General features: G+C 40.7%; 1 protein-coding gene across 2 annotated transcripts; it reads left to right on the plus strand.

Moving 5' to 3' along the window:
* The first annotated feature begins 1,098 nt into the window (after nt 1–1,098).
* ADGRF4 (adhesion G protein-coupled receptor F4) lies at nt 1,099–24,261 on the plus strand. 2 transcript variants are annotated; one of them, XM_007193849.2, is made up of 12 exons: nt 1,099–1,303; nt 5,097–5,157; nt 6,338–6,394; nt 9,567–9,675; nt 10,541–10,595; nt 13,032–13,183; nt 14,384–14,635; nt 15,646–17,025; nt 19,240–19,281; nt 19,709–19,768; nt 20,956–21,012; nt 22,686–24,261. In XM_007193849.2, the coding sequence occupies exons 4-11, from the start codon at nt 9,589–9,591 to the stop codon at nt 21,001–21,003; spliced, it is 2,076 nt and encodes a 691-aa protein (XP_007193911.2). In that variant the 5' UTR covers nt 1,099–1,303; nt 5,097–5,157; nt 6,338–6,394; nt 9,567–9,588; the 3' UTR covers nt 21,004–21,012; nt 22,686–24,261. The 2 variants fall into 2 exon arrangements, with proteins under 2 accessions (XP_007193911.2, XP_057411169.1); XM_057555186.1 differs by lacking the exon at nt 20,956–21,012 and having other exon boundaries at nt 5,097–5,169.
* Nucleotides 24,262–25,187: the final 926 nt, after the last annotated feature.

A 25,187-nucleotide genomic window follows, 5' to 3' on the forward strand; every position in this document is an offset into this window, starting at 1 on the left:
TCTGAGCTCTGCATCACTTTTTGCCTTCTCTGTGAAGTCTTCCCTGACCTGTCCAACCAGAAGTGCTGATTCTCCCCACTGATTTCCTACAATATTTATCATCTGTGCCATTCACTCTATAGTCAGTATTCACTGTGTGATATTGTTTATTTACTTTTAGCTTTTTTGTGTGCATGTATTTTCTTTCCCAGATAAGACTGTAAACCTTTGGGGACAGAATTACTCTTGTTCTTCACTATGTCACTCACGTTTGTATGTCCAAAGAGCAGAGCAAGGTGCTTTGCACATAGAATATGTTTAATAAAGTCCTTTGATGACACAACCAAAGGCTTGATGATACTGGCTTTTTTGATTTCCAAATGACACAGTACTTAACTAGTGACCAAAATGGAATGAACTATTTCCACAGCGTCGCCTCCTTGAGCCTCATGACTACAAAAGACGTAACAAAACTCCTTTCACTTATTTCTCCTTCATGCCAACATCTCCTCTGGTAATATTCAAATGGAGGTTTGCCTTGGATTTGGGGGGCCAGGAAGGTAGGTAGTAAATGGGAGACACTAGAATTGGGATGTGTGGGACTATCTGGGGATGAGAAGGACAATCCAACTGGCTACCCTGTCCCAAGTCAGATCAAGGGAATTTTCCCTCAAGTGGAATTCTATATCTGAATTCCCCACGGCTGTGCACCAAGGTAGAGGCTCAGTAAGAACTCCTTGGGCCAGTCATTAAAAAATAAAACAAAAATATCTCTGGTGTTCAGGTAGGGATTGGATCACGATGTACTAATCAGTGTCCTAGTCAGTGTTTTCCAAGTTCAACGTCAGCACAGGCAAAAATGTGGTCGCCTTTTAAAATCAACAACAGTGACACAACCTGGCATTTTACCCCCTGCGTTCTAATTACCCCAGTGCAGTAGGGACAGCAGAGTCTCGTGTGATCATCTGAGATAGAGAGGAGGAATGAAAAGACAAACAAGTGACTCATTTTAATGGATTTGCCTCAGACGAGAGAAACCTGTAATTTCTCTTAGACGTGTTTGACGGACCCACTGGGCAATGAATCACAGACTTACGCAAGCCTTGAAACTCAGGGAAGGTTTACAGTTCTCCCATCGGCTTCTCACCACGGCGGCTGGTTTACACCGGGGCCTCCTGGACTTCCTTTCAAATATGGAGAAGACAGATCCCAGCCACTGATGGGGACCTTGGGAGGTTCCGGAGCCAGCACGGTGATGGTGGGGCATAGTGGTGGGGAGCCCAGCGTCGACCCTCCTGCTGGGCTGCTGGGTCTCCTGGATGCTGTGAGTACACACGCCATGACAACACCTTTTCCTACTGAAGGCAGGATTGTTGTTAGACATATTCCAGAATGGGGGAAATGTGTGATTTATGATGCTATTTTCTGGAATGCTTGCTTCTGCAGGGACCTTCCCTACCATTATTTAGAGATTGGCTAACTCCAGTTTGGAGTATTTCCTCAGTCTCTTTTACATTTGTTTTTCTTTAAAAAGTCATTTGTCAGGCTCTAAATTGCTCACTTCTAGGGGTGAAAATGCAAGGCCCTTTGTTAGGCAATTAGATTCTCTGTTCTCCAATAGTCCCCCTTACTTGATAAATTGCATGAGCAAACTAGCTTTCAATCCCTTCCTTCAGGCTGAGTGTAAAGCTAGATTTTGTTTTATGAAGCATGCTTTAATAGTTTCTTCTTTTAGTGGGGTTGACAAAGCTGTCCTTATATCAACTTAAAGGGAAACATTTCCTCCACTTACTGCTGAAACTTATCTCCCCTCATTTTGAGTGGCCAATATTATGCCATTTGATGGTCTATATTCCTTAAACTCTGAGGACAATTGTGGGAGCTCTAAAGTGTGCATCTTAAGATGCTATGTTTTTTTTTAGTGTCAGCCCTCCAGAGAGCTTTCTTCATGGAGCAGGGCAGTTGCCTGTCATATCAATTTCTTTAACATCATATAAGTATCAAGATAGTTGGTGAGATGCTGGAAGCTTTCCAACTCTGAGATGATGTGATTATTCAAACTTATCAGAATTTGAATCCAGACTGCAATTCTCAGAGTAGATATTGAGCTACAAAGACACTGGCTGGATGCCATCTAAAATAACCGAGGACGAGATGTTTCTGATTACAGAAGATCTTTCGTATCTTTCTTTTCCCCCAAGGCTCTTTATGAAACAGCTCACTCATGGCAAGGGAGAACCCGTAAGAGAGACTGAATACATTCTATTATCGAGGCCAGAAACACACAAGCAACTTGTTGGGCCATCTGGCTGTATAATCTGTCCTAATTACACTAGTGAGGTAGACAGGAAATTAGGCTGAGGGGAGCAAAAGACACACACACACACCCCCCCTCCAAAATGTGGGTCACCTAACTCTTAAGTTCCTCACCCTCCAGTTAACCTTTCTGGATTGGTCCTTTCCATCAGTGGGATTGGCCAAGGAGTATACCGTGAGGTGCTGTCTAACAGATTAGCAAACGAGTGAGAATAGGTCCTCCCTCTCACCTTGGGGTGAAGTTCAATGGAGCAGGACACTTTGGGGAAGTATCCACTTTGTTTACAAGCATTCCCATCCAGCTCACCTCAGAGGGTTTTGCATGAAGAGGTTTGAGAGGTCATACTTTTCCATGCATTCCTTTCTGCTTGACTGTGGTTATGGTTCCCAGGATGTATTTCCTATTATTTTCTTTGAGAGTCCTGATACGAGCCCTTACTCAGCGTGCTCAGACAGGTGGGGAGGGCCTCAGTCTGCGTGAGTCATCTGCCCCAACTCCACCTAGCATCTAGTATCAGAAATATGTTCCAGGACCCAGGAAGCCTAACTGTATTTTTGAATTCCAACTCAGAAACTCAGCTCCAGGTACAAAGATGGGACAAACAGAAGACGGAGTTTAAGAACAGCCAGCATCTTCTGGCTCTGTCCAGGGAAGCAATGTTTTGTGATTTCCGACTTTGTGGAGACAGTGTGGAAAGACACTTGCACTGTCATGCCTGTGGCAGACATCACTAATCTGGCGGGACGCTGTTTCCTGCTGAATCTAGATGAGACCTCACAATCCTTTTTTACATAAGGATGTAGTATAATAAAGAGGAGGTCCATTAGGCTGGGTGCATTTCTACTTAATTTACCAGGTTCCAAAATGATCTAGCGTTACAAATATGCTCATCTGCTCTCCTAAAATAGGAAAGTTGCCTTGTGATTTTAAAACAAAAACTTCAGAAGCTGGCATCATTCACACCTTTATTCATGTATCCAACAAATGTTTACTGAGTGTCTATTATACATCTTATGCTCTGCTGGATGCTGGAGACAGAGAAATGTCCTTCTGTGTCCACCTCCTAGTTAATGATAAAATGATTTTTCCACTAAGTGCAGCCTACTTTCTCTGGGGCTCTGGGACTAAAAGCCCTAAGCCCAGTGCTCTGCTGACCCCTTTTCATCAGGTCTCAGAGCACAGGCAGTGGTATGGAAGGTACTCATTGCTGTGAATTCTCCACAGAGCTAAATCCTGAGACACAGCCCCTCTGGGACTTTTGGGTGTAGCTATATTTTCCTTTAAGCCTCTGAAGCCAGCAAACACTATTTTCTCTCTCTCTCTTTGACATGATCACCATGTTAGAGCAGGGAGACTGGCTTCCATTCAGCTACCTAGAATAGCTGCTTATTATTAAATGAAAAACAGAAGTGTATGGTAGGAGGTAATTCACACATTTGTGAGGATGCACAAAGAGAGGCGGGTTGTGGAAATAAGGAGGAGTGATTGGAACTTCTTCAGTTCCTGAGAAGCTGCCATTCCAGATTGCTTGTTGCTTTTGTCTCTGAAATAAGTCTTCTTTCAGATACTTTGGGCATAAGATGCGGCATGCCTTTATTGGATGACTAGTGTACAAGTTGGAGGGAGTTTCTTTGTAAATGTCAGACAGCTATTTATTTACTTAATTACCACAGAGAGCCTCAGGTGAGAGTTCTTTTGCATCTTGTTTCTTTTCCTCTTTTTTATTCTCCATTTCTGAGTCTGTCTTGCCCTCCCTTGTGGTCATCCTATACTTCTGACTGCCATGCATAGGTGCCTGTCTTCCCTCCAGCTCTACTCTGAGCGTCATGTCAAGTTTCAGGATAATTCTTACATGTTTCACGGATTAAAGATTGCCTGCCCACTGCTGCCTTCTTTCAGGATGCACTAAGGCCAGGACTATTACTCTCTGCTGGGCTACTTTGGATCACTATGTGAGTGAATGAAAGGAGCTCCCAGGAAGGTGTTAGCACAAGACTGGCATGGGGTAGGGTCCAACAAAGGCATGTGAAGCCTGAATCTGGAGAGATTAATATGTTCCAAAATAGCATACTGTCTTTGGATAGCAGCCTTCAACTCTCCCAAAGCACTTTTGATGATCAAGTAAATTTGGTAAAACCTGTGTGACAGTCTTGTCACTTCAAGAACTCTCAGAACTTTGCTATGCAAATGAATGTATGTGTGGGGGGGGGGGGGGCGGGGGTGTTGGTGGTACTGGTACACAATGTTTCCCAAACTGATCTGACCATGGAACCCCTTAGTCTTTTATGAGACCAGTGATCCACAGAAAACCACGTCAGGACATGATGCCTTGGCCAAATCCAATAGACACCAAATTGTTTGCCCACTAAGAGTAAAGCAGGCAGATTTCCTGAATTCATAGAACATTTTATACAAATGTCTTCAGTGTTGTTTTTCTTCCACCCTTTTTTTCTTTACCTTTTGGTGCCTGGGACAAATTGTTGCCAAACAGGTGGTGGATAATGTGCGTATCCCAGGATAAATATGCATTTTTGCAGCGTTACTCTGTCAGGATTACTGCTTACTCTTTTCATTTCCCCCCAGCTGGGTATTAGGATCTTGATTTAAATAGCCAGTGACAGTTCTTCCCAACAAAGTGTTTTTCTGCCACCATCTCCAGGGGGTTTGTAGAATTAGGGATTTTATAAAGACACACGATTTCATTGATAAGCTGAACACTCTGTAGAACCAGAAGTCAGTACATGGTATAAAGGTAATTTAAGCGTCCTGGACAGAGAATAACTCTGGATTCTCCATGTAGGATAGGACCTGGCATGGACTCCGGCCACACTTCGCGAGGAACTAGTAAACGCCTCGTCCAGGTGAGTGTCCAGGTGAGCTGGCTTTGGTTACGTTCACATCTGAAAGCTTTTCCTTTCAGCACTGCCTGTGTGTTGCTGATGCTGTTCTAGACAATTTAGTTTATGTTTAGATTTTGTGTCTTTGTTCTCTTTTCCTCATTCAAAACCTAGGTTTCTTTTCCTCGTTCATCGGTACTGCCATCTAAATGCCAGTGCCGATGGGACAGTGAGAAGCTGAGAGCAGGGTCTGGGTGAAGGCGAGACCCTGGGGCAGGCATGAGGCCGTGCTGTGCTGGAGCTGGCTTGTACTGGCTCAAGAGAGCTGACTGCTATATTTTCAGGGATTAAATTATATAAATATAACGCTTGAAAGAATTTTCCATATCGGTTGTATTTCAACTTGACATTTGGACCATTGAGATGAAACAGTATGAACCCAGAACCATAGATTCATAAAATGCCAGAACTGGGAAATAAGACATGCATTAGAAATGAGATTTTAGTCCAACCTAGTCATTTTCATAAGTAAGGAGACCCAGAGTACATGTGAGATTTGCCCAAAGCCACCCAACAAATCATGAGAATTAGTATTCTCCTTGCTTTGGACTTTTTCAGTGAACCACACTCCCTTGAATTCAAGTATCTGTGTATTTATAGATCTTGAAGATGAATTTTGGCCTAGCTATCTGTCTTTTCAAGCACCAACTGAAATTGCCATCATTGTTATATTAATTAGAAGGAGGTCATTTATTCAACCAACAGTTTCTCAATAAGAGCTACTTTTAAAATAAACAAAAAGCTTTCTGGACACATTGAGAGTCAGAATTTATGGTCAGCTAGTACTGAGTGTGACTTTTAGTGCCACAGTTCATTAGCTCTATGATAGGCATTTTTTATTCACCTCTGAACATTTTTGAAATTGGAATGTATTGTACAGTTAGTGGCATGTCATGGTTTCATTGGCAAGTTCTTTTCCTTTTCTTTCTTAGTGGACATAAAAATAATAATGTTGCTTACAATGTTGGGTTCAGTGAAATACGGTAATTTAATTCTGTGTAATGGTGTCAATTTGGGTACTTTCCTTCATGTTTTCATTTTTACACATTTGTCTCTAGTCAGGCATAGATATGAATATAAATCTATGTGCATTTTGGTCAATGTCATTCCTCATTGACTTCACTGTTATTTTTTCCCCATTTAGAATGCATCGTTAAGCCCAGCCAATGGATCTAAATTGATGAATCGTTGAGGATAAGATGTGAGTATTAAAAACTCAAGGAGAATCTTACTGTATGTAGACATTGTGCTACGTCTTGAAGAGGCATTTTATCTGTACTTGCAGAAATTTTTCAGTTTGGAATTATGCAAAACTCAAAGTTCACTCTAATTATTGTCTTTATCAATCGTTAATCTAAGAAAGCGTGCTTCCTCCATTCTGTTCTACATAATATCAACTTCTGATTAAGGATTATGCTGGCAATGCTTCTTTTTATTTTTTAAATTCCTCATTCTCCACGCTCTTAAGCTTTCCTCATTCTCTGCTCTGCAGAGCACTCTGGCTTTTGGCCTCAGCCGACATCTGAACTCTGGGATGGGAGGGATCCCATTCAACTCTTTCTGGTGAGAAGAAAAACAACCCAACTGACGCTAACTTGAAAACATCTATCCATCTGACTAATCCCCACCAGTCAAACTGGGCAAAAATAAGAATGCTATGACTCCTCTTGGGTTATACCATTAAATAGTCTCTCCCCAGCATTTGTAGTAACTGAAGGAAATTTACCATATAATTATCATGCCAAGTGGTATGTGGGTTACATACACCAGACTATAATAACGTGAATGATCAAGTAGCAAATTAACCCCAAACTAGCCAGTTGTGTTCAGTTCAACATTTGTGATTCTTATGCTCATGCTTATGATTTCATATTGCATATATATATTTCTGCTAGTAAAATTTTTCTTAGTTTATATGAATACATGAAATGTATCATTATTTCATAATGTTCCACAAAGAACATAATGATCTACAGAAAATGCCATGGCTATTGGATTAAATACTCTTTGAACATTTTTAGGGACTGTGGACTTAGAGGCCCTAGCATTGGTTGCAGAACATTTTTGGACTCCATAAATCACATCACATCACATCACTATGCCAAACGCTTGACTTTCTTCCAGCAAGATTAGCTTTAAGCAAAGTTCTTATAATGAAAACAATGGAGAATAAGAGTGGCCCTTCTCCTGAAGCCTTAGATAGCAGGCGTTATTATTTATAAATGTGAAGTTCTCCAGGTGGAGGAGAATTGCACTTACCCATCAGTCCTATTATTTGGTCCTGAATGTAGACATCTTTTCTCCCTGATATATGTACCTGGGGAAGGGGACTGCAATAGAATTGTGAAGAATAGCAAAGAGAAAGGATCAATATGACCAATTTAGCAGAAGAAGTGAATAATTTTCAACTTGACAATGATAATGAATCATACTCTATATTTCTGGTTTTCAAATTGCAGGTTACCATCCATTAGAGGGTTGCAAATTCAGTTTAGTGGGTGGCAACCAATTTTTGAGAGAATGTCAGATAGAATAAAGTGGAATACAAGATAAAAATCATGGATTTATCAGATTGTCTTGCTTGCAGGTAGGAAGAATAGTATTTTAACATATAAGTTTTTAAAATATAAAAATTATATGTTTTTTTAGTTTTATACATGGATCGCTATATACATACATATTTTTGTCTGTACACACTGAGTCACAATGTAAGATCTGTTCCTTACTGTGTTAGGGTCAAAAATTATTGAAAGCTGCATGTATATGTGAAACATAAGGATACTTTTAAGACAGCTCACACTGGTTCTTCTGTTATTTCCCTTTATAAGGATCAGTTAAAAATATATCCTAGGGAACTTCCTTGGTGGTCCAGTGGTTAAGACTCCGAGCTCCCAATGCAGGGGGCCCAGGTTCGATCCCTGGCCAGGAAACTAGATCCTGCGTGCTGCAACTTAGACCTGGCGCAGCCAAATAAATACATAAATAAATATATGTAAATATATATCCTAAACAATAGTAATATTGCAAATTCCCTAGTGTGCCCATCCACCATGTGGTTGCATATGTGAGAACTTCTTTCTACCCACACTGTCAGATCGTGAATTCCGCACGTATATCTCAACACCTATGCAAATCCATTACCACACTTTGCCTGTCATTCTGCCATGTTCCCTTTCCCCTGATCAGATTTGGTTTACAAGATGATGGTGTAAGTAAGTCAAAATACTTTCCTCCTGTTCATTGGTTAGGAACTCAAAGACAATTTTTTTTTAACTTTTTCTTCATGGGTGCTTTGTTTATTTATTAATTTATTTTTTTCTTAACATTTTTATTGGAGTATAATTGCTTTACAATGGTGTGTTAGTTTCTGCTTTATAACAAAGTGAATCAGTTATACATATACATATATCCCCATATCTCTTCCCTCTTGCGTCTCCCTCCCTATCCTATCCTTTTAGCTGGTCACAAAGCACTGAGCTGATCTCCCTGTGCTATGCGATTGCTTCCCACTAGCTATCTATTTTACGTTTGGTAGTGTATATATGTCCATGCCACTCTCTCACTTTGTCCCAGCTTACCCTTCCCCCTCCCCATGTCCTCAAGTCCATTCTCTCGTAGGTCTGCGTCTTTATTCCCATCTTGCCCTTAGGTTCTTCATGACCTTTTTTTTTTTTTTTTTTAGATTCCATATATATGTGTTAGCATACGTTATTTGTTTTTCTCTTTCTGACTTACTTCACTCTGTATGACAGACTCCAGGTCCATCCACCTCACTACAAATAACTCAATTTCGTTTCTTTTTATGGCTGAGTAATAGTCCATTGTATATATGTCCCACATCATCTTTATCCATCCATCTGTCGATGGACACTTAGGTTGCTTCCCTGTCCTGGCTATTGTAAATAGAGCTGCAATGAACATTGTGGTACGTGACTCTTTTTGAATTATGGTTTTCTCAGGGTATATGCCCAGTAGTGGGATTGCTGGGTCATATGGTAGTTCTATTTTTAGTTTTTTAAGGAACCTCCATACTTAGGAACTCAAAGACAATTTTAAACTGAGAGACAATTTGGAAGCCTTCTTGTAAGTGCCCGTGGATTGTCATCTCAGCAGAAGACTCAGTGGAGCTGTGAAAGTCCCTCTTAGTCTTGACTCCAACCGGGAAGGCTTTGAGCCAAGATCAGTGAGTTTTGTCTGCTTCCTGGTCACAGTTTTCCCCATGAGCCTAAGGGGATCAGAGTGAGTTCGTCTCCATTAGAGCGTAAGGAAATTTATGTTTGCTGAGGACTAAGTGGTTGGTTGGTTGGCTAAGTATTGTAGTGTTATGTGCTGTCCTCACCTTCAGCTGGATCCAACTTTGTTGTATATTGCAGGTGAAGAGCCTCATGTGTGAAAATGAAGTCCCAGGCAATCACGATTTACTGTTTAATGTTATTTCTGGACACAGAATGTTCTCATCCTAGATCCAAGACCCACATAAAAGTAAGTTTGATCCATTCTTACGTGGTCCCATTAGAAATCAGTCAGTTCTTTGAGATGACTAGAGTTATGATAAATAACGTGTCATTTAAAAGAAATTTTCAGATGACTATGATTTTCCCCTTACTGATGGCAGCTTTCTAAAGAGAGGAATAAAGAAAAAAACAGTACAGTATTGTTGTGACAGGGTGCAACAGTATTACAGAAAAACCTCCTTGCAAGCCACGGGGTATGTAGACAGGCAGCTGATGAGAGGAGGAACCACTAGCCTGGCAGCTGAGCAATTTAGGTTCAAACCTTAACTTTGCTTGTTAGTTGCACAAGTTGCTTCACTTCTCTGAGTCCTTAATTTCCTTACCTATAACATGGAGAGTAGTTTTTTTTTTTTTTTCTTTTAGATCTTTGTAGTCCTTCATAGCTACAGAGAGTTTGTGATTCTATTATTGCAACCTAGCACTCACTCCTAGTACTTGCTCACTTCTTCCTCTCTGAGGGTCCACAGTATCGGGTGGACCATATTAGTTTCATTTCACAGTTTCAGTTAGTACAGGCAGAGAACAGCTTAGTGCTATAATTGTCATCACTGTGTTCTCCAAGGATACTTAAACTTTCCAAAAGTTGTATCCAATCCACTGACCTTCAGAGCTCAAGTGACCACTGCCAAGTATCTAACCTTCATCAGGGGGCAGCATGTTCTCAGTCGGTGCTCACACGCCTATTTCCTTCAGCAAGTTCCTGCCATATCAGCTGCAGTCTTCTTCCTAGTCCTGAATACATTTTCTTTTCATGTCCACATAGAGCCTCTAAGTTGAGATGAGAGAGGAGAGGCCCACAGTAAAGAAGATGTTTGGGAATTTATGTTTTACAGGATGGAGATAAACTTCAAGGTCCTGAAGGAAAACCCAAGACTGAAAGGATGCAAGGTGTGTGGCTATAGAATAGTTTTCTTCCGTTTGAAGACAGGGCAGAATAAAGGAAGGGCATGGGTATTGCAAGCTTGTCCCCAGACCACAACCTTTCACATAGAATAACAATCTTTAATAAATTCTTAATGTTTACTGACATTGATAGACTTTTAAAAAATAATTATACTATTATCCATGGCATAGTCAATGAAGCAAGTTGGCAAATATTCACAGTTGTTCTAGAATAGTAGACAAGAGTCCCTTTTAAAACTCAAAAGGGAAATCTGTGTGAACTAACGAGCTAACAAGAGGCATAAGAGGGAAGAGGACAGGAGTCTTTCATTCCTTCATTCAATAATATTTTCAGGATGCTTAAATGTATGTAACACTCTGAGGCCGAGAGGTCTATTGAAGTGATATAAGAGGTATTGTGTTGGCAAGACTGGTCACTCTCGAGAAGGGAAAAATAAACTATGGAGGCATCATGAGTAGTAAGATAGTGAAATCATGTGGTTCTCACCCACATAGTAGTGATAACAGGGCTCTGCACAGTCACGGCCAAGTACATTTCTGGTGGCAAATACATCTCTACACAGATGTGGAGTTAAGAAAGGAAAGAGGAGAGAAAGGTAGCTAATATTCATTGAGCATTTATGACAACATTGATCTAAGTGCTGCACAAGATGCCGCCTCATTCAATGTTTGCAACAAGACTATGGCATTACCTCCAAACTATAGTTATGAATGAAGAAATTGAGAAGCATTCAGCTTAAATAAATTGCAAAATTGATACACTTGGGTAGATGTCAAAGAAGGATGCAAAACCACTTGTTTCCTTTCTCCATAAATGGAGTCATCCACAGAGCTGTCCAAACCATAAATATCAGTGCAGCCTCTGACTCACAGCCGATAAGGCACTTCATCGTATTTATTTCAATACCTTAATAGCTCTCAGCATCATCTGCTTCTTTCCATTGCACTGTCACTATCTGAAGGCAATTCTTCCTGGGAATACTTCAACAGCTTCATCAAGTCAATGCACTCTATTCATGGCCCAAATTAGGCCACCACCAGTTTTTATAAATAAAGTTTTATTGAAACACAGCCATGCCCAATTATTTACATATTGTCTTTGACTGCTTTCATGCTACAAAAGCAGAGCTGAGTAGTTATGACAGACCATATGGCCCACAAAGCTGAAAATATTTACTCTCTGGCTAGCCTTGACATATTTAGCAAATAAAAACATAGGAAGTGCGGTGAAATTTAAATTTCAGGTAAACCATGAATAATCTTTCATGGATCGTACGTATACGAAAAAATTATCCATTGTTTTACTGAACATTTTTAGTCAGTCTTCTTTATTTATGGATTCTGTATCTGCAACTTCTCTTACTCATAGAAATTTATTTGCAACCCCCAAATCAATACTCACACTGCTTTCTGAATCATTCACAGACATGCACAGAATAGCAGAAAAATTGAGTTGGCCAAGGTGCTTGTTCACAGCTGAACGAGGTGGCCCTTGGCCTTCTTGTTTCAGCTCTCCTACTATAAACAAGTGTTCTTTTTGTGGCCTATGTAGTGCCACATGTTTTGCTTTTTGTGCTTTTTGTTGGTGATTTCACTGCTTAAAATGGTCCCCAGATATAGTTCTGAAGTGCTGTTTAGCGTTCCTAAGAAGGTTATGATGTGCCTTGTGGAGAGAATTCACATGTGAGATAAGCTTTGCTCATATGCTGTCATGGGCTATGGTGCTATTGGTCGTGAATTCAGTGTCAGTGAATCAACAACATATGTTAAATGGAAACACAAAACAAGCTTATGTATTGATATATTGATTGGTTGATGAAAATGCTGTGAGCAGAAGCTTGCAAGAACCTAACCTTGTATTTCTCCTAGGAGCGATGGTTATGTTTTTGCTAATTCAGTGTTTGTGGCAGTGACTATAGAATTTAACTGCTGCAAATCATGGGAATTGGCTGTATCTGAAAATAAAATTAATATTTAACTGGCACTTAACCTGTATTTTATCTGGCAACTCTATTTACCTGGTCCTTTACAGAAAAGTTTACTGACTCCTGCTCCATGCTATGGTTAATTATCTTTCAAACACAAACCCAATCATGTTTTCTGGTAGCCCCCATATTAGCACAGGATCCAAGATCCTTTACTACTTGACATGTTTTCCTCCCCACCCTCATCTCTTGCCACTCTCCCTTCAGACACTCTGAATCAGCCTTTATGAATGACCTGTGATCCCTGCTTTCCACGTGCTCTTCACTCTGCCTAGACGTCAGCTTCACAACCTCACTGTCAGGTCTTGTTGCTAAGAACCCAGGTCGATGTCACCTCCTCTGGGAAGCAATCCCCAAGGCCCCAGAATGAGTTAGATGCCCCAGTCAGAGTGAGGAAATGCTAATTAGGATTCTCTCTCTCTCTTCTCCTTTTAAGAAAAATGCCATGGACCTTGCACCACTTCTTCCAACTGCAGCCAGCCTTGTGTTCAGCACTTTTGTGGAGAAATAGGATTTATCTGTAATGGAAACAAGTGGCAAAAATCAACTGAAACATGTACAAGCCTTTCTGTGGAAACACTCTTTATGGTGATTCATTTGCATATTTGCATCTTATTTGCATATTCTACAGGAGCCAATCCCCCAGGAGGGGGTAGAGGCGTTTTTAATGTTTTCTGTTCAGCATGACAATAAGTCTCAGATCTGGACTTGAGAAATTCTACGGAGCAGATTCAAGTTTGTCTATTCCTTCCTCACCCAAACTCTCAGCTACTCTCTCCTCTCCCTACTCTATTTCTCCCTCTCAAAATCTTTTCTCAAAAAAAGATCTGAAATTTATCTATACAATGATAAACACTTAGAGATTAAAATTTTAGCTATAAAGATGGATTTGCATACCTCTTATGCTAATCAATTAAGCAACTAAATGTGTCTAGAATCAAAATAAGTTTGATATCTTTTTCAAATACTTTCAATCACTTGACCAAAAGAAGAGAGAGATGTGTGTCCCAGAAGGAATGGAAATCCAATGAATACAACAATTCTCAATTAAAATATTTTATCTTATATCCTTTCACTTAGTGACTGTTTCCTTCTGCCCCCCCAACCCTGTAGAAGCACATTGATCTCTGCATCTCCTAAAATGTCAACAGTGTTTCTATAAAGGAAGTATCAATGCAGTGTCACTTAGCATAGGTAATCACATAGATGTCCCTGCAACGACAGTGGCATTCAAAAGTGAGTTAAATGAAGTAAGCTATTGCTTTGGCCTATCCTAAGTCATATTCTGGGAAATTCTAGGTAAAAAGTATGAGGAAATGAGCAAATAACCTCTTCTATTTAGTGAACTCTAAACTTTAAAAAATTACAATGCCTTAGCATTCTGTGTTTAACTGCCAATCTCCAAAAACCACTTCCCTCTGAAGTTCCATGTGGCTCCTCTTGAAAAAAAAAATTAAAATAATTAGACAAATTTTGTTTCTAGAATTTCTCCATATCTCTGGAGAAAACTGTCTTGTTATAATATTTGAGTTAAAATCACTGTCCTGAAAGCAGATTCCAATAAGAAAGTTCGGCATCCTGATCCCTGTGGGAATTCTGATGGACTCTCGTGTCCATTTGTGAGCCCACTTACCTTCTCCATACTTTTCAGCATCTAAACCACTTTTCAGGACCACTTACTTCTCTGTCTGTTTTTCCCATGTGGATTATTTGTGCCTTTAACTCCTTTAGTCTGACACGTTAGGTACTTAATCATTTTTGAATGAAACTTTTTTTTCTTTTAAACAGGACTTAAATAACACATCACGCTTTTCTGTGGCAGCACCATTTATACCTCTGCACATTGTTGACTACCAAGCCCCAGAGCCAATTGAGAGTGTAGCTCAAGTCATCCAAGTGAACTGCCCACTTGATTATGCCTGCATAATTGATGTTGTGAAATCATCAGAAGCCACGTCTGGAAATATTGCATTTATAGTGAAGTTACTAAAAAATATTTCTACACACTTGTCTGATAATGTTACCCAAGAGAAAATGAAGGTATTCTTTGTTAATTTCATTTTAAAAACTGACAATATTTTTTTTTCAAAATCTTGCATTTTAATAGTTTCAAATGTATTTTCAGGGTAAAAACTATGATAACCACAGCAATCAGAACAGTTCAGTTCAGTTTTGCATATTGATTTATCCCAGTTTATGGAAATTTTCAAGAAGTTAGAACATTTTTTATACATGTTTTTGTACAGACTGACTATTTTCAAGAAACTATCACATAGTGATGGCTGTGGGGAAGACTGCTCCTACTCTAGTGTTTCCCAAATTTTATTCTTGTAGAATGTAATTGTCCTGAGAAATCTTAGCAGAGCTTCCATTTTTAAAAGAGAGATCTGTAGCACAGCAGATATAGGAACTCTGGGTTAAACAAAGCCAAGTAGGTCTCCTTATGGCAGGACTTTTTAGAACTTTTCATGTGTTAATGAACCTTGGCACTCTTTATAAGAGTGAGGGGTATAAGGATATGGTATGCTGTACTTCTCAAACTTGGATTGCCATAGAATCTACTTCCAATCTCCTTCTCAAACAGTCATTAATATCTCATGGGAAACTTGGGTTATACAAGCTGCAGTGTGGAAATGCTGCCCTGGGCATATAATAAAGCAGGTAACTCTGATCTGTGATTCGTTTTATTTTATTTTATTTATTTTATTTTATTTAATCTTATTTTATTTCATTTTATCTTATTTTATTTCATTTCATTTTATTTCATTTCATCTTATTTTATTTCATTTCATTTTATCTTATTTCATTTTATCTTATTTTATTTCATTTCATTTTACCTTATTTTATTTTGTTTTATTTTTAACATTCTTTTACTTTTCTCCCCTCTCTGCAGGCCTACTAGTATGAGATTCTAATAAACAGTGCATTTGAAGAGAAATATGTCAAATAATTTCAAATCATTTGATCTTTAGATATTTCAGGTTTTAGAAATCAACTTTGTACAACACTGTGTGAATCCCCAGTATAATACCCACTTTTCTCCACTGCAGAGCTACTTCAAAGTGGCCAACCACATCCTCGACAAAGCAGTCATTCCAAATTGGGCTTTCATTCCTGACAAAAATGCTGGCTCGGATTTGTTGCAGTCAGTGAATTGGTTTGCGAGGCGATTCCGCATCCAGAACGAACCGGAGCACATAACGGATGAACTCTTCATTCAGACGAAAGGGCTTCACATCAACCACAATACCTCAGAGAGAAGTTTCAGCTTCTCCATGAACGTGAGCAATACAACGGAGGGTATCCTAGGAATGATAGAAGTTCCCAGGCAAGAGCTGTGGAAGCTGCCACCAAATGGACCCGAAGCCATCGGCATAGCTTTTCCCACCTTGGGGGCTGTTCTGAAAGAAGCCCACTTGCAAAATGCCAGTCTTCCCAGGCGGGTAAATGGGCTGGTCGTTTCGGTGATTTTACCAGAAAGATTGAAGCAAATCTTATTCACCTTTGAGAAGATCAATAAATCCCGGAATACCAGGGCCCAGTGTGTTGGCTGGCACTCCAGGAAAAGGAGGTGGGATGAGAATGCCTGTGAAACAACATTGGATACCGCCAGCAAAGTGAAATGCTGGTGTAACTACACCAACGTGTTGATGTCTTTTTCCATTCTCATGTCCCCCATGTCTGTAGACAACAAGGTCCTGGACTATATCACCTGCATTGGGCTCAGCATCTCCATCCTTAGCTTGATTGTTTGCCTGATCATTGAAGCCACAGTTTGGTTCCGAGTGGTTGTGATGGAGATATCATACATGCGACATGTATGCATTGTGAACATAGCTGTGTCGCTCCTGACCGCCAATGTGTGGTTCATCCTAGGCTCTAACTTTAACAAAAAGGCCCAGAACTACAACTGGTGTGTTGTGGTGACATTTTTTAGCCACTTTTTCTACCTCTCTCTGTTTTTCTGGATGCTCTTCCAAGCACTGCTCATCGTCTATGGACTATTGGTCGTTTTCCGGAGGATGATGAAGTCCTGCATGATGGCCATTGGCTTTGCCATTGGCTATGGGTGCCCGTTGGTCATTGCTGTCACCACAGTTGCTATCACAGTGCCAGGGAAAGGCTACATGAGACATTGTGCCTGTTGGCTTAACTGGGACAATACCAAAGCCCTTTTAGCATTTGCCATCCCAGCCTTGCTTATTGTGGCTGTGAATCTTGTTGTGGTTTTGGTTGTTGCTGTCAACACTCAGAGGCCCTCTATTGGCAGTTCCAGGTCTCAGGATGTGGCCATTATTATAAGGATCAGCAAAAATGTCGCCACCCTCACCCCATTTCTGGGACTGACCTGGGGTTTTGGAATAGCTACACTCATAGAAGGCACTTCCTTGATATTTCATATAATCTTTGCCCTGCTCAATGCTTTCCAGGTAAGTTCCAGAAGGGAGACTTATTTTATTAATTAATATTATTAATTAATATTTTATTTATAAAACATTATTATTATCTTATAATTTGTTATTCTGGCTTTACAATAAAAGATGGCTATGGTTTAAAAATATAGAACACCACATATTCCTTCCATTCCCTTCTATATCTTAGAGACATTTATCTGTGGCATCTCTCACTCTATTGATTGTCCAGTTGGATTTAGATGATCAGGCTGGTTGGGTAGGAATCTCCTTTCTTCTCTCCTCACTGGTTTACCTGTATCCCTCCTAAAGTTTCAACGTCAAAAGAAGTTGACCTTCACTTATGGAGGACCAGTCTTTGGTCAGGGATGTGTGAGGCTATACTTAATATGTTATGCCTCAAAACAAGCACAATTTTTATCTTTTCTCAAGTAGTTTGGGTGCTCCATAAAATAATAGTCATTTTTCACAGTCTGAAGGGATGCCCCTTGCCACTCGCTTTGGGTGTTAACCAGTCAGGGGTTCTCATACCTCTTCCTTGCTGTTCTCTGTGAAATAAATGTAGGTTGTTATTCACAGAAGTGGATCTTGACACATGTTAGTTGATCCCAGGAATGTCACTTTCTCTGGTCCTCAGACTCGCCTCTATAAGATAAGGATGGACCTAAAATGATCTCTATTTTCTTTTCTTGCTTAACATGCTTGGTTTGACAAGATTATCCATCTAAAAGTTGTTTCACTTCATCTTGGCTACTAAGCCATTTTCAGGAAGCTGTCATTAGTCAGGCTGCTTTCCATATCCATGAGTAATAGAAAATTTGACAAATTCATATTTTTAAAATGTTTTAAATCAGGGGCTGGCAAACTATGGCCTGCTGCCTGTTTTTGTAAATAGTTTTACTGAAATACAGCCTTACTCATTGGTTTACATTTTGCCTACGGCTGCTTTTGTGTCACAATGGCAAAGATGAGTTAGTTGCTACAGAGGCTGTAGAGCTTGTAAAGCCTAAAATATTTATTATCTGCTTCTTTGCAGAAAAATATTTTCAAAAAAAAATTTTGACCAGTGCTTTAAATAAAATAAATATAACTGTTTAAATAAAGCCACAAAGTATTCCATGTCCCTGTTATTCTATTTCAAAACCTGATACAAAATAACAAAGCCAACTTTAAAGAAATGCCAACTCAGTTCAATTATATATCTTACTCATAATTCTTTAGTAACTATGGAGAATATTTATTTCACTTTTTCCTTTGCATTGCTTTAAAGAGAAACCTTTTACTTAAGGATTTCTTGGGGCGGGGGGCAGGAAATCAAAAGCTCTTGGACTCACATATATCCCCCCAACTCTTGAAGTTACTCTGGTTACTAATGATCCCATCCTATTTTTACTTTGCAACTTAATTAAACCCCAGGAAATTTTGTTCTGCATTTCTTTTTCAGATCATTTCTCTTTCTATTTTCTTGATGGAAAGAAAAATTCTAAACCCCCTTTAGTTACACACACTCCATTTTTCTAAGCAAGCTTTTCCTGTGACTCACATTTAAAAATTTCAGTCTTCTGATCAGTGTTTCTTCTTCATGAAACCATCCTTAGAAACCAGGCTTCCCTTCACTCTCATGGCAGGATCCAGATTTTTCTTGGACCTCAACTCCCACCACATAAAAGCGTTGACTGTCAATTATTGTGACTTTATAGGTGACCAGATAATTTAAACTTGAAGAGACCCTGGCCTCACAGGTCTCTGTAACCTTCTCTTTCTTTCATGCAGAAACTTCTTCCACCACCTCAGAGGCTCTAGCTGCCTATTTCTTCCACTGAAAGTAGACTAGAATACGTTTCTTTTTCTCAAGACACCTTCCCTGATTGTGACTTTGAATGACAAGATTTTATGTCACATGTTACTGTCATCATGAGTAAGAACAGCTATCTTAATATTTGGGAAGAAAGTAAAGAGATTTAATAAGGTTGCAAACTCTATCCTACATCTGAAGCCATTCAGTAAATATCAATAACTCTCATGCACAAACATGAAGGTGGTCCTCTCTCTTTGAGATACACTCAAAGAAAATTCTCATCAATGCATTTTTATCGGAATCAGTGGAAATTAAAGTTTCTAATGTCTGATAAGTATCTTCGAAGGAATCTAGAAGAGTGTATTAAAATAACAGCTGGGATACAGTCTGCAAAGTACAGTATGTCCCTCATACTTTGTTGAATTTTGCCACAGGGGTTCTTCATCTTGCTGTTTGGAACCATTATTGATCACAAGGTAATTTGAATTTGTTTCACTCATTGTAAATGATCTCCATGTAGTTGACGTGAGCAGGAGATTGAAGCAGCCTTGATCAGAGAGCACAGTCCGGAAGAGTTGAGTTTGTGGGCTGGTTCAAGGCATCAGCTTTGAGGGGGAAAGGAAACAACTATACTCTTTCATGTCCTGTTCTTTATCAAGTCAATTGGAGGCTATGTTTGAACATAGCTGGTGAAAAAGAATAGAAACCATGACCAGAATTTTAATCTTAATCCTAAATTTAGTTGTAACTAAACCTCAACTTTTATCCAAGTCTCATTATTTCCCAAGCACCGTGCTAAACCATTTGATGCCGCTTCTACCAGGGTTGCTGGCCTCAGAGTTTCACGACACAGGTCTGGGCCCTGGGGATGTTGTCATTTCTTCACTGTCATTGCTTCTTTAGATTAGAGATGCTTTGAGGATGAGGATGTCTTCACCGAAGGGGCGGTCAAAAGCAGCAGAGGTAAGCCTCTCCTTTTCAGTCTCAATATTGGAGGGTCAACGTCCTCAGCAGAGTCATGATGAGACAAATATTATAGCTTAGTGTTCAGGATTTGTTAGCAAACAGAATCATGAGGACATACTTTCCTTCATTCATTTCTTCATTCAACAAACTTGGACTATCTTGCTAGAGCTTAAAGTCAATGGAATACAGACCTCAAGAAAAGTTTCCAGGGAATTCCCTGGCAGTCCAGTGGTTAGGATTCAGTGCTTTCAGTCCCAGGTCCTGGGTTCGATCCCTGGTCAGGGAACTAAGATCCTGCAAGCCCCTCAGAGCAACCAAAAAAAAAAAAAAAAAGAGAGAAAGAAAGAAAAGTTTCCATACCGGTTGTATTTCAACTAAATACATTTAGACCATTGAGATGAGACAACATGAACCCAGAACCTTAAATTCTAAAAAATGCTAAAGCTGGGAAATAAGACAAGAGTTAGAAATGAGATTTTAGTCCAACCTAGTCATTCCATAGGTAAGGAAAGTAAGGCCCAGAGTACTTGTGAGATTTGCCCAAAGCCACCCAACTAATTGTGAGAATTAGCATTCTCCTTGCTTTGGGCTTTTTCAGTGAGACACACTGCCTTGAATGGAAGTGTTTGTGTATTTATAGATCTTGAAGATGACTTTTGACCTAGCTATCTGTCTTTTCAAGCACCATCTGAAATTGCCATCATTGTTATATTAATTAGAAAGAAGTCATTTATTCAACCAACAGTTTCTCAATAAGAGCTACGTTTAAAGTAAACAAATAAAAAGCTTTCTGGATGCATTGAGAGTCAGAATTTATGGTCAGCTAGTACTGAGTGTGACTTTTAGCGCCACAGTTCATCTGTTCTAAGATAGACATTTTTTATTCACCTCTAAACATTTCTGAAATTGAAATGTTTTGTACAGTCAGTGACAAGTCATGATTTAATTGGCAAGTTATTTTTTCCTTTTCTTCCTTAGTGGATGTAAAAATAAGATGTTGCTTACAATGTTAGATTCAGTGAAATATGATAATTTAATTCTGTGTAGCTGTGTCAACTTGGGTACTTCATGTTTTCATTTTTACATGTTTATCTCTAGTCAGGCACAGACATAAATATAAATCTATGTGCCTTTTGGTCAATGCCATTCCTCATCGACTTCACTGTTATTTTTTCCCCATTTAGAATGCATCGTTAAGCCCAACGTATGGCTCTAAATTAATGAATTGTTGAGGATAAGATGTGAGTATTAAAAACTCAAGGAGAAGCTTGACTTGTAAGCTGTGACAAACCCCTCAATGCCCCCTGGTAGCACACCATTGCCTACTATGTGATGCTGGAGGGAGGTGGGAAGGAAACAGGGGGATATCTTTCAGAGAATGGAAACGTCTTTATTGCCCAGCACATAGACGAAAATACGCACATCTTTAAAACCTACGTCATCTCAGTTTACATGACCAAATCTTAAGAATACTTCTTTTTCTGTCCTCAGTGAGAGGATGTTGTCATCATACCTGCTCTGATACAGGATACATCTTGCTGTTTACACACACCTTAATTCCATCTTGCCAGTGAGTGTTGACACTTAGGAGAACCCCATTGTTGAGAAGGAAGACAATTGATTGGAATCACAAAGCAACAAGTCCATCTCTCCCTAATGAAGTTGGGGTTCAGAATCATTCTTAAGGGGGTATGGGTGGAGTTGTGGCAAATTAGCTGTCTACTCACAGCCAACCTCTGAGACATACTTCTACACAGGTGAAATCAGGGGGAAACAAATATTAGGCAGCCATGAAGGGGAGAATAAGTCACAAAGTGGCAGCCAGAAGCCTGAGAGGTAGCAGGGGCATGTGGGCAGGGCAATCAATCTTGGTATGCTTTTGTCTTGGAGAGCTTTTGTGGCCTTTCTGCATGGATATAGATGAGTCTCAGATTTTATGTTTAAACACCACCTGGCAACAGGCATATCCTCTTTTACATTCCTTTCATTTCTGAGTCATGGCCCATATACTGAGCAATGGAGCAAAGCAAAGGGTTGAAACAATCTCATGGAATCAAAGATGCTCTGAGTTTGAAGAACCTTTGAGGGACCTCCTGGGTTACAGATTATACAAACCTGATGTTGTGGTGCTGTGGACATTGGCTCATGGTCCCAGGAAGAGGGAGGGGAGGGAGAGGGGGCTCTGTCCTATACATTGACCAGCATGTATGGGGTGCTGTGAAAACAGAGAAGAAAACACTGGCATATTATTCTTAATTAATCCCCTTCACGTTTGGATTTTTATATTAGAACATTAAAGCGGAGGAAATAGTAGAACTTTAAAAAATTAACCCTCCCAACTTCTGCCCATTTCCTCCTCCACAGGGATCTTCCATGGTGGAGAATCACTATAGCATTTCTTGAATAGTCACTAAGGAGAGGTAGTTCAGATGATTTAGTAAAGCTGATCTTTCCATTAAGGTTCTCATTTGACCTGTTTTGGGAAGCTTACTAGACTAAGCCGGGTGGAGGAGGCCCTGCATCCTGAGGATACTGTCTAACCATTCTAGAGAAGAGAGGCGTAGCTGAAGTCTTCTCTCTAGCTAGCTGGGCATACCTGGTTGGCTGTACGAAAAGTTGGCGACGACCAGTAGAAGCCAAGATCAGGGACTACACTACTTACTAGAATCAGGGGGGTGCTCAAAGTTCGACCAGTATCAGGAGGAAGTGGAGGAAGGAGGTGGAAACTCACCAACAACTCTCCCCAAAGAAATCCTCACCACCTATTTCTTCAACTTTCAACGTCTACTTTTGAACGTGTGAGGTGGGGGACGGATGAGGATTGCATCCTTTCAGCCTGTCCTCCGCGGGTGGCCCTGGCCCTGTTGAATTTTCTCAGTAATTGGGGTCCTCCGCTTTCTACCTCTGTACCCAGGAGGAGTCAGGAGGCCTCAGAAGCAGCGGCTGGCACCATGTTGGGGGTGCAACAAGCTCAGAGGACAGGACTGGAAATTCATGATCAGCGATCCTCCCCATCCAGAATGGAGAGCTGGCGGCACCGGGAAGGTCCTTCAGCAGAAAGCAGGGCTCCAACCACACGGCTGAGAGCAGAATTACAGCTCAAGGACACAAGTGTCTGGGAAGCACAAGGCCGGCTCACGGCCCCGGCTGGGGGTCAACCACAGAGCACAGGCAGTATTTCAGACCTTCAACCAGAACACAGAATCTTAGACTGACGGGGTTCTGGGGAGGCAGGCCGAATTCCAAGAGCCAGAAAGGGGGCAGGAGGCCAGAATTGGACTTGCCCAGATTTGGGGTCCTTGTGGTTGGAAACTCCACATGTTCCAGTGACCTCAGGTCAGATTCTTCTTAGGAACAAGGTCGGGACAGGTGTACAGGGAGGTCCCGGAACCATGGAAGGACAGCAGAGGTGTGAAAACTGGGCAGTTTTCTCCATGTGTAGATCCTAGCTGGGGGTTCCCATCCTGGGAAGCAGGAGAGGGAGGGGAACAGCATTCTTAATACGGGGCCACGGCTGCACAGCGCCCTCTGCTGTTCATATGAAGGGCGGGCCTTTAATATGACCCAGCAGAGCTTGTGTTACCCAGTGTGATTTCAGAGTCACCAGCACGGCTCCTCCATTCCTCTGAAATCTCTTCCACTTATTTGTTCATGCCTAAAATTCACTTAAAAGAACTCCTCATTCCACAATGAGAAATGGGACAGATAGAATAGATACCCGGAGAGAAGCAACACGGTTTTCCTAGTAAAGTTGCAAATTCAGAGTGGCTGAGTCATTCTAGAGACCAAGCTTAGAGGCGGGGGAGTGAGGGCATTGCAAGTTTAGGCTTGAGGGAGCAGCATGGAGAAGGCAAAGTGCACAGAAAAATAAAGCTGGGGGAATAACTTTCATACTGTGTGACCTTGAAGAAATTGCTCAATGCCTCTGTGCCTCCATTTCCTCATCTGTAAAATGGGGCTAATAATACTACATACCTCCCAGGGTGGTCTCAGTATTCAATGAGCCAACACATTCAAAACTCATAGACTAGTGCCTGGTTCAAATTAAGTTATCGGTACATGCCAGCTATTATTCTGACTGTTAACCAGCGCTTCATCCATTTTGCCTATGCTGCCCCATTCCTCGTGGACATCCTGTGTCCTGGCCGGAGAGCTGAGCTCCTGGAGAAGGAGGCTGGAAGGCAGGCTGGAATGTGGAGGGACAGTCATGCTTCTTTGGAAGACTTTCTCTTCTTGCCAGGAGTGACACCTAAACTCTCAGTGTGAGAAGGTTTGCTGAGGAAAAACTGAGGAGAACATTTGGTGACTGGGCTTGAAGGGGGTAGATCTATGGACTCTTTGATCTACTCATGACCTGCAAAAGCCTGACTTCTTGGTCAAAGTTGGCAAGAGTAAGACTCAGTCCCCTTTCACCCCCAAGGGCCTGCTCTGTGGCTCTTTGGCTTAGCCACCCATCTCTCTGCATGGGTCCCGGGCCCTCTGGGGGCAAGGGGCTGGATCTAGGTTCAGGGGTAGGTTGGTGGGAGGCATGGGAGGTGGGGTGGCAGGGGACATACTGAATCTACTTTGGAGACAGTTAAGTCATGGTAGGTTTCCTAGGGAACAGAAGAAAACTAAGAGGAGTTTTTTGGGCCACGCTGCATGACCTGTGGGATCTTACTTTCCCAACCGGAGATCGAACCCGGGCCCTCAGCAGTGAAAGTGCGGAGTCCTAACCACTGGGCTGCCAGGGAAGTCCCAAGAAGACTTTTCAATGTGCTTGTTATTTTACTCTATTTTAGACCTTGAGTAAAATAATTTAGCTCCTAGGACCTTACTTTCCTTGCTTGTGAAACAGAAAAAAAAATATTCTTGTAGCTATTATTATTTGTATATGCATGTATATGTGTGTGTCTGTTTAAACCACTATATATGTAAAACAATTCCAGTTGTTATTTTAGAAATAAAAATGAAAATATTTTATTTTCTGACACCAGCATCCAGGCATGAACCTTAAGCAGAAATATCTTAGACCTGAGCAACTCAGCTTGAAGACAAATTTTCTCCTAGGAATTTTTTCCCTCCTGGTAATTCTCATCTTTGGACACAACTCAGTGACTCCGTTGAGAAATCCATTTTTCACCTGCATTAGGTGGTCAGGTGATACTTATCATTTTTTTCCACCTTCCCTCATCCCATTCATTCCTTGAAGAGGTGTGGCTAAAAGTTTGCATTGCAAACAGAAGGGGTGGCTTTTACTTGGTATTTGGTTTCCCAACCCAACTCTTCAAGAGGTAACATCTGCTTGGGAGTGGGGAATTGATTTCCAAAGAGTTACAGGATCTTTGGGAAACAGTCAGTCAAGAAGTGGCATCACTAAAAGAGGCAACAGATAATGGAACTCATATCCTGCCCCGTTCCCACAACTTCCTCTTAA

Source organism: Balaenoptera acutorostrata, chromosome 10 (genome assembly GCF_949987535.1).
Source record: "Balaenoptera acutorostrata chromosome 10, mBalAcu1.1, whole genome shotgun sequence".
Classification (NCBI taxonomy): Eukaryota; Metazoa; Chordata; class Mammalia; order Artiodactyla; family Balaenopteridae; genus Balaenoptera; species Balaenoptera acutorostrata.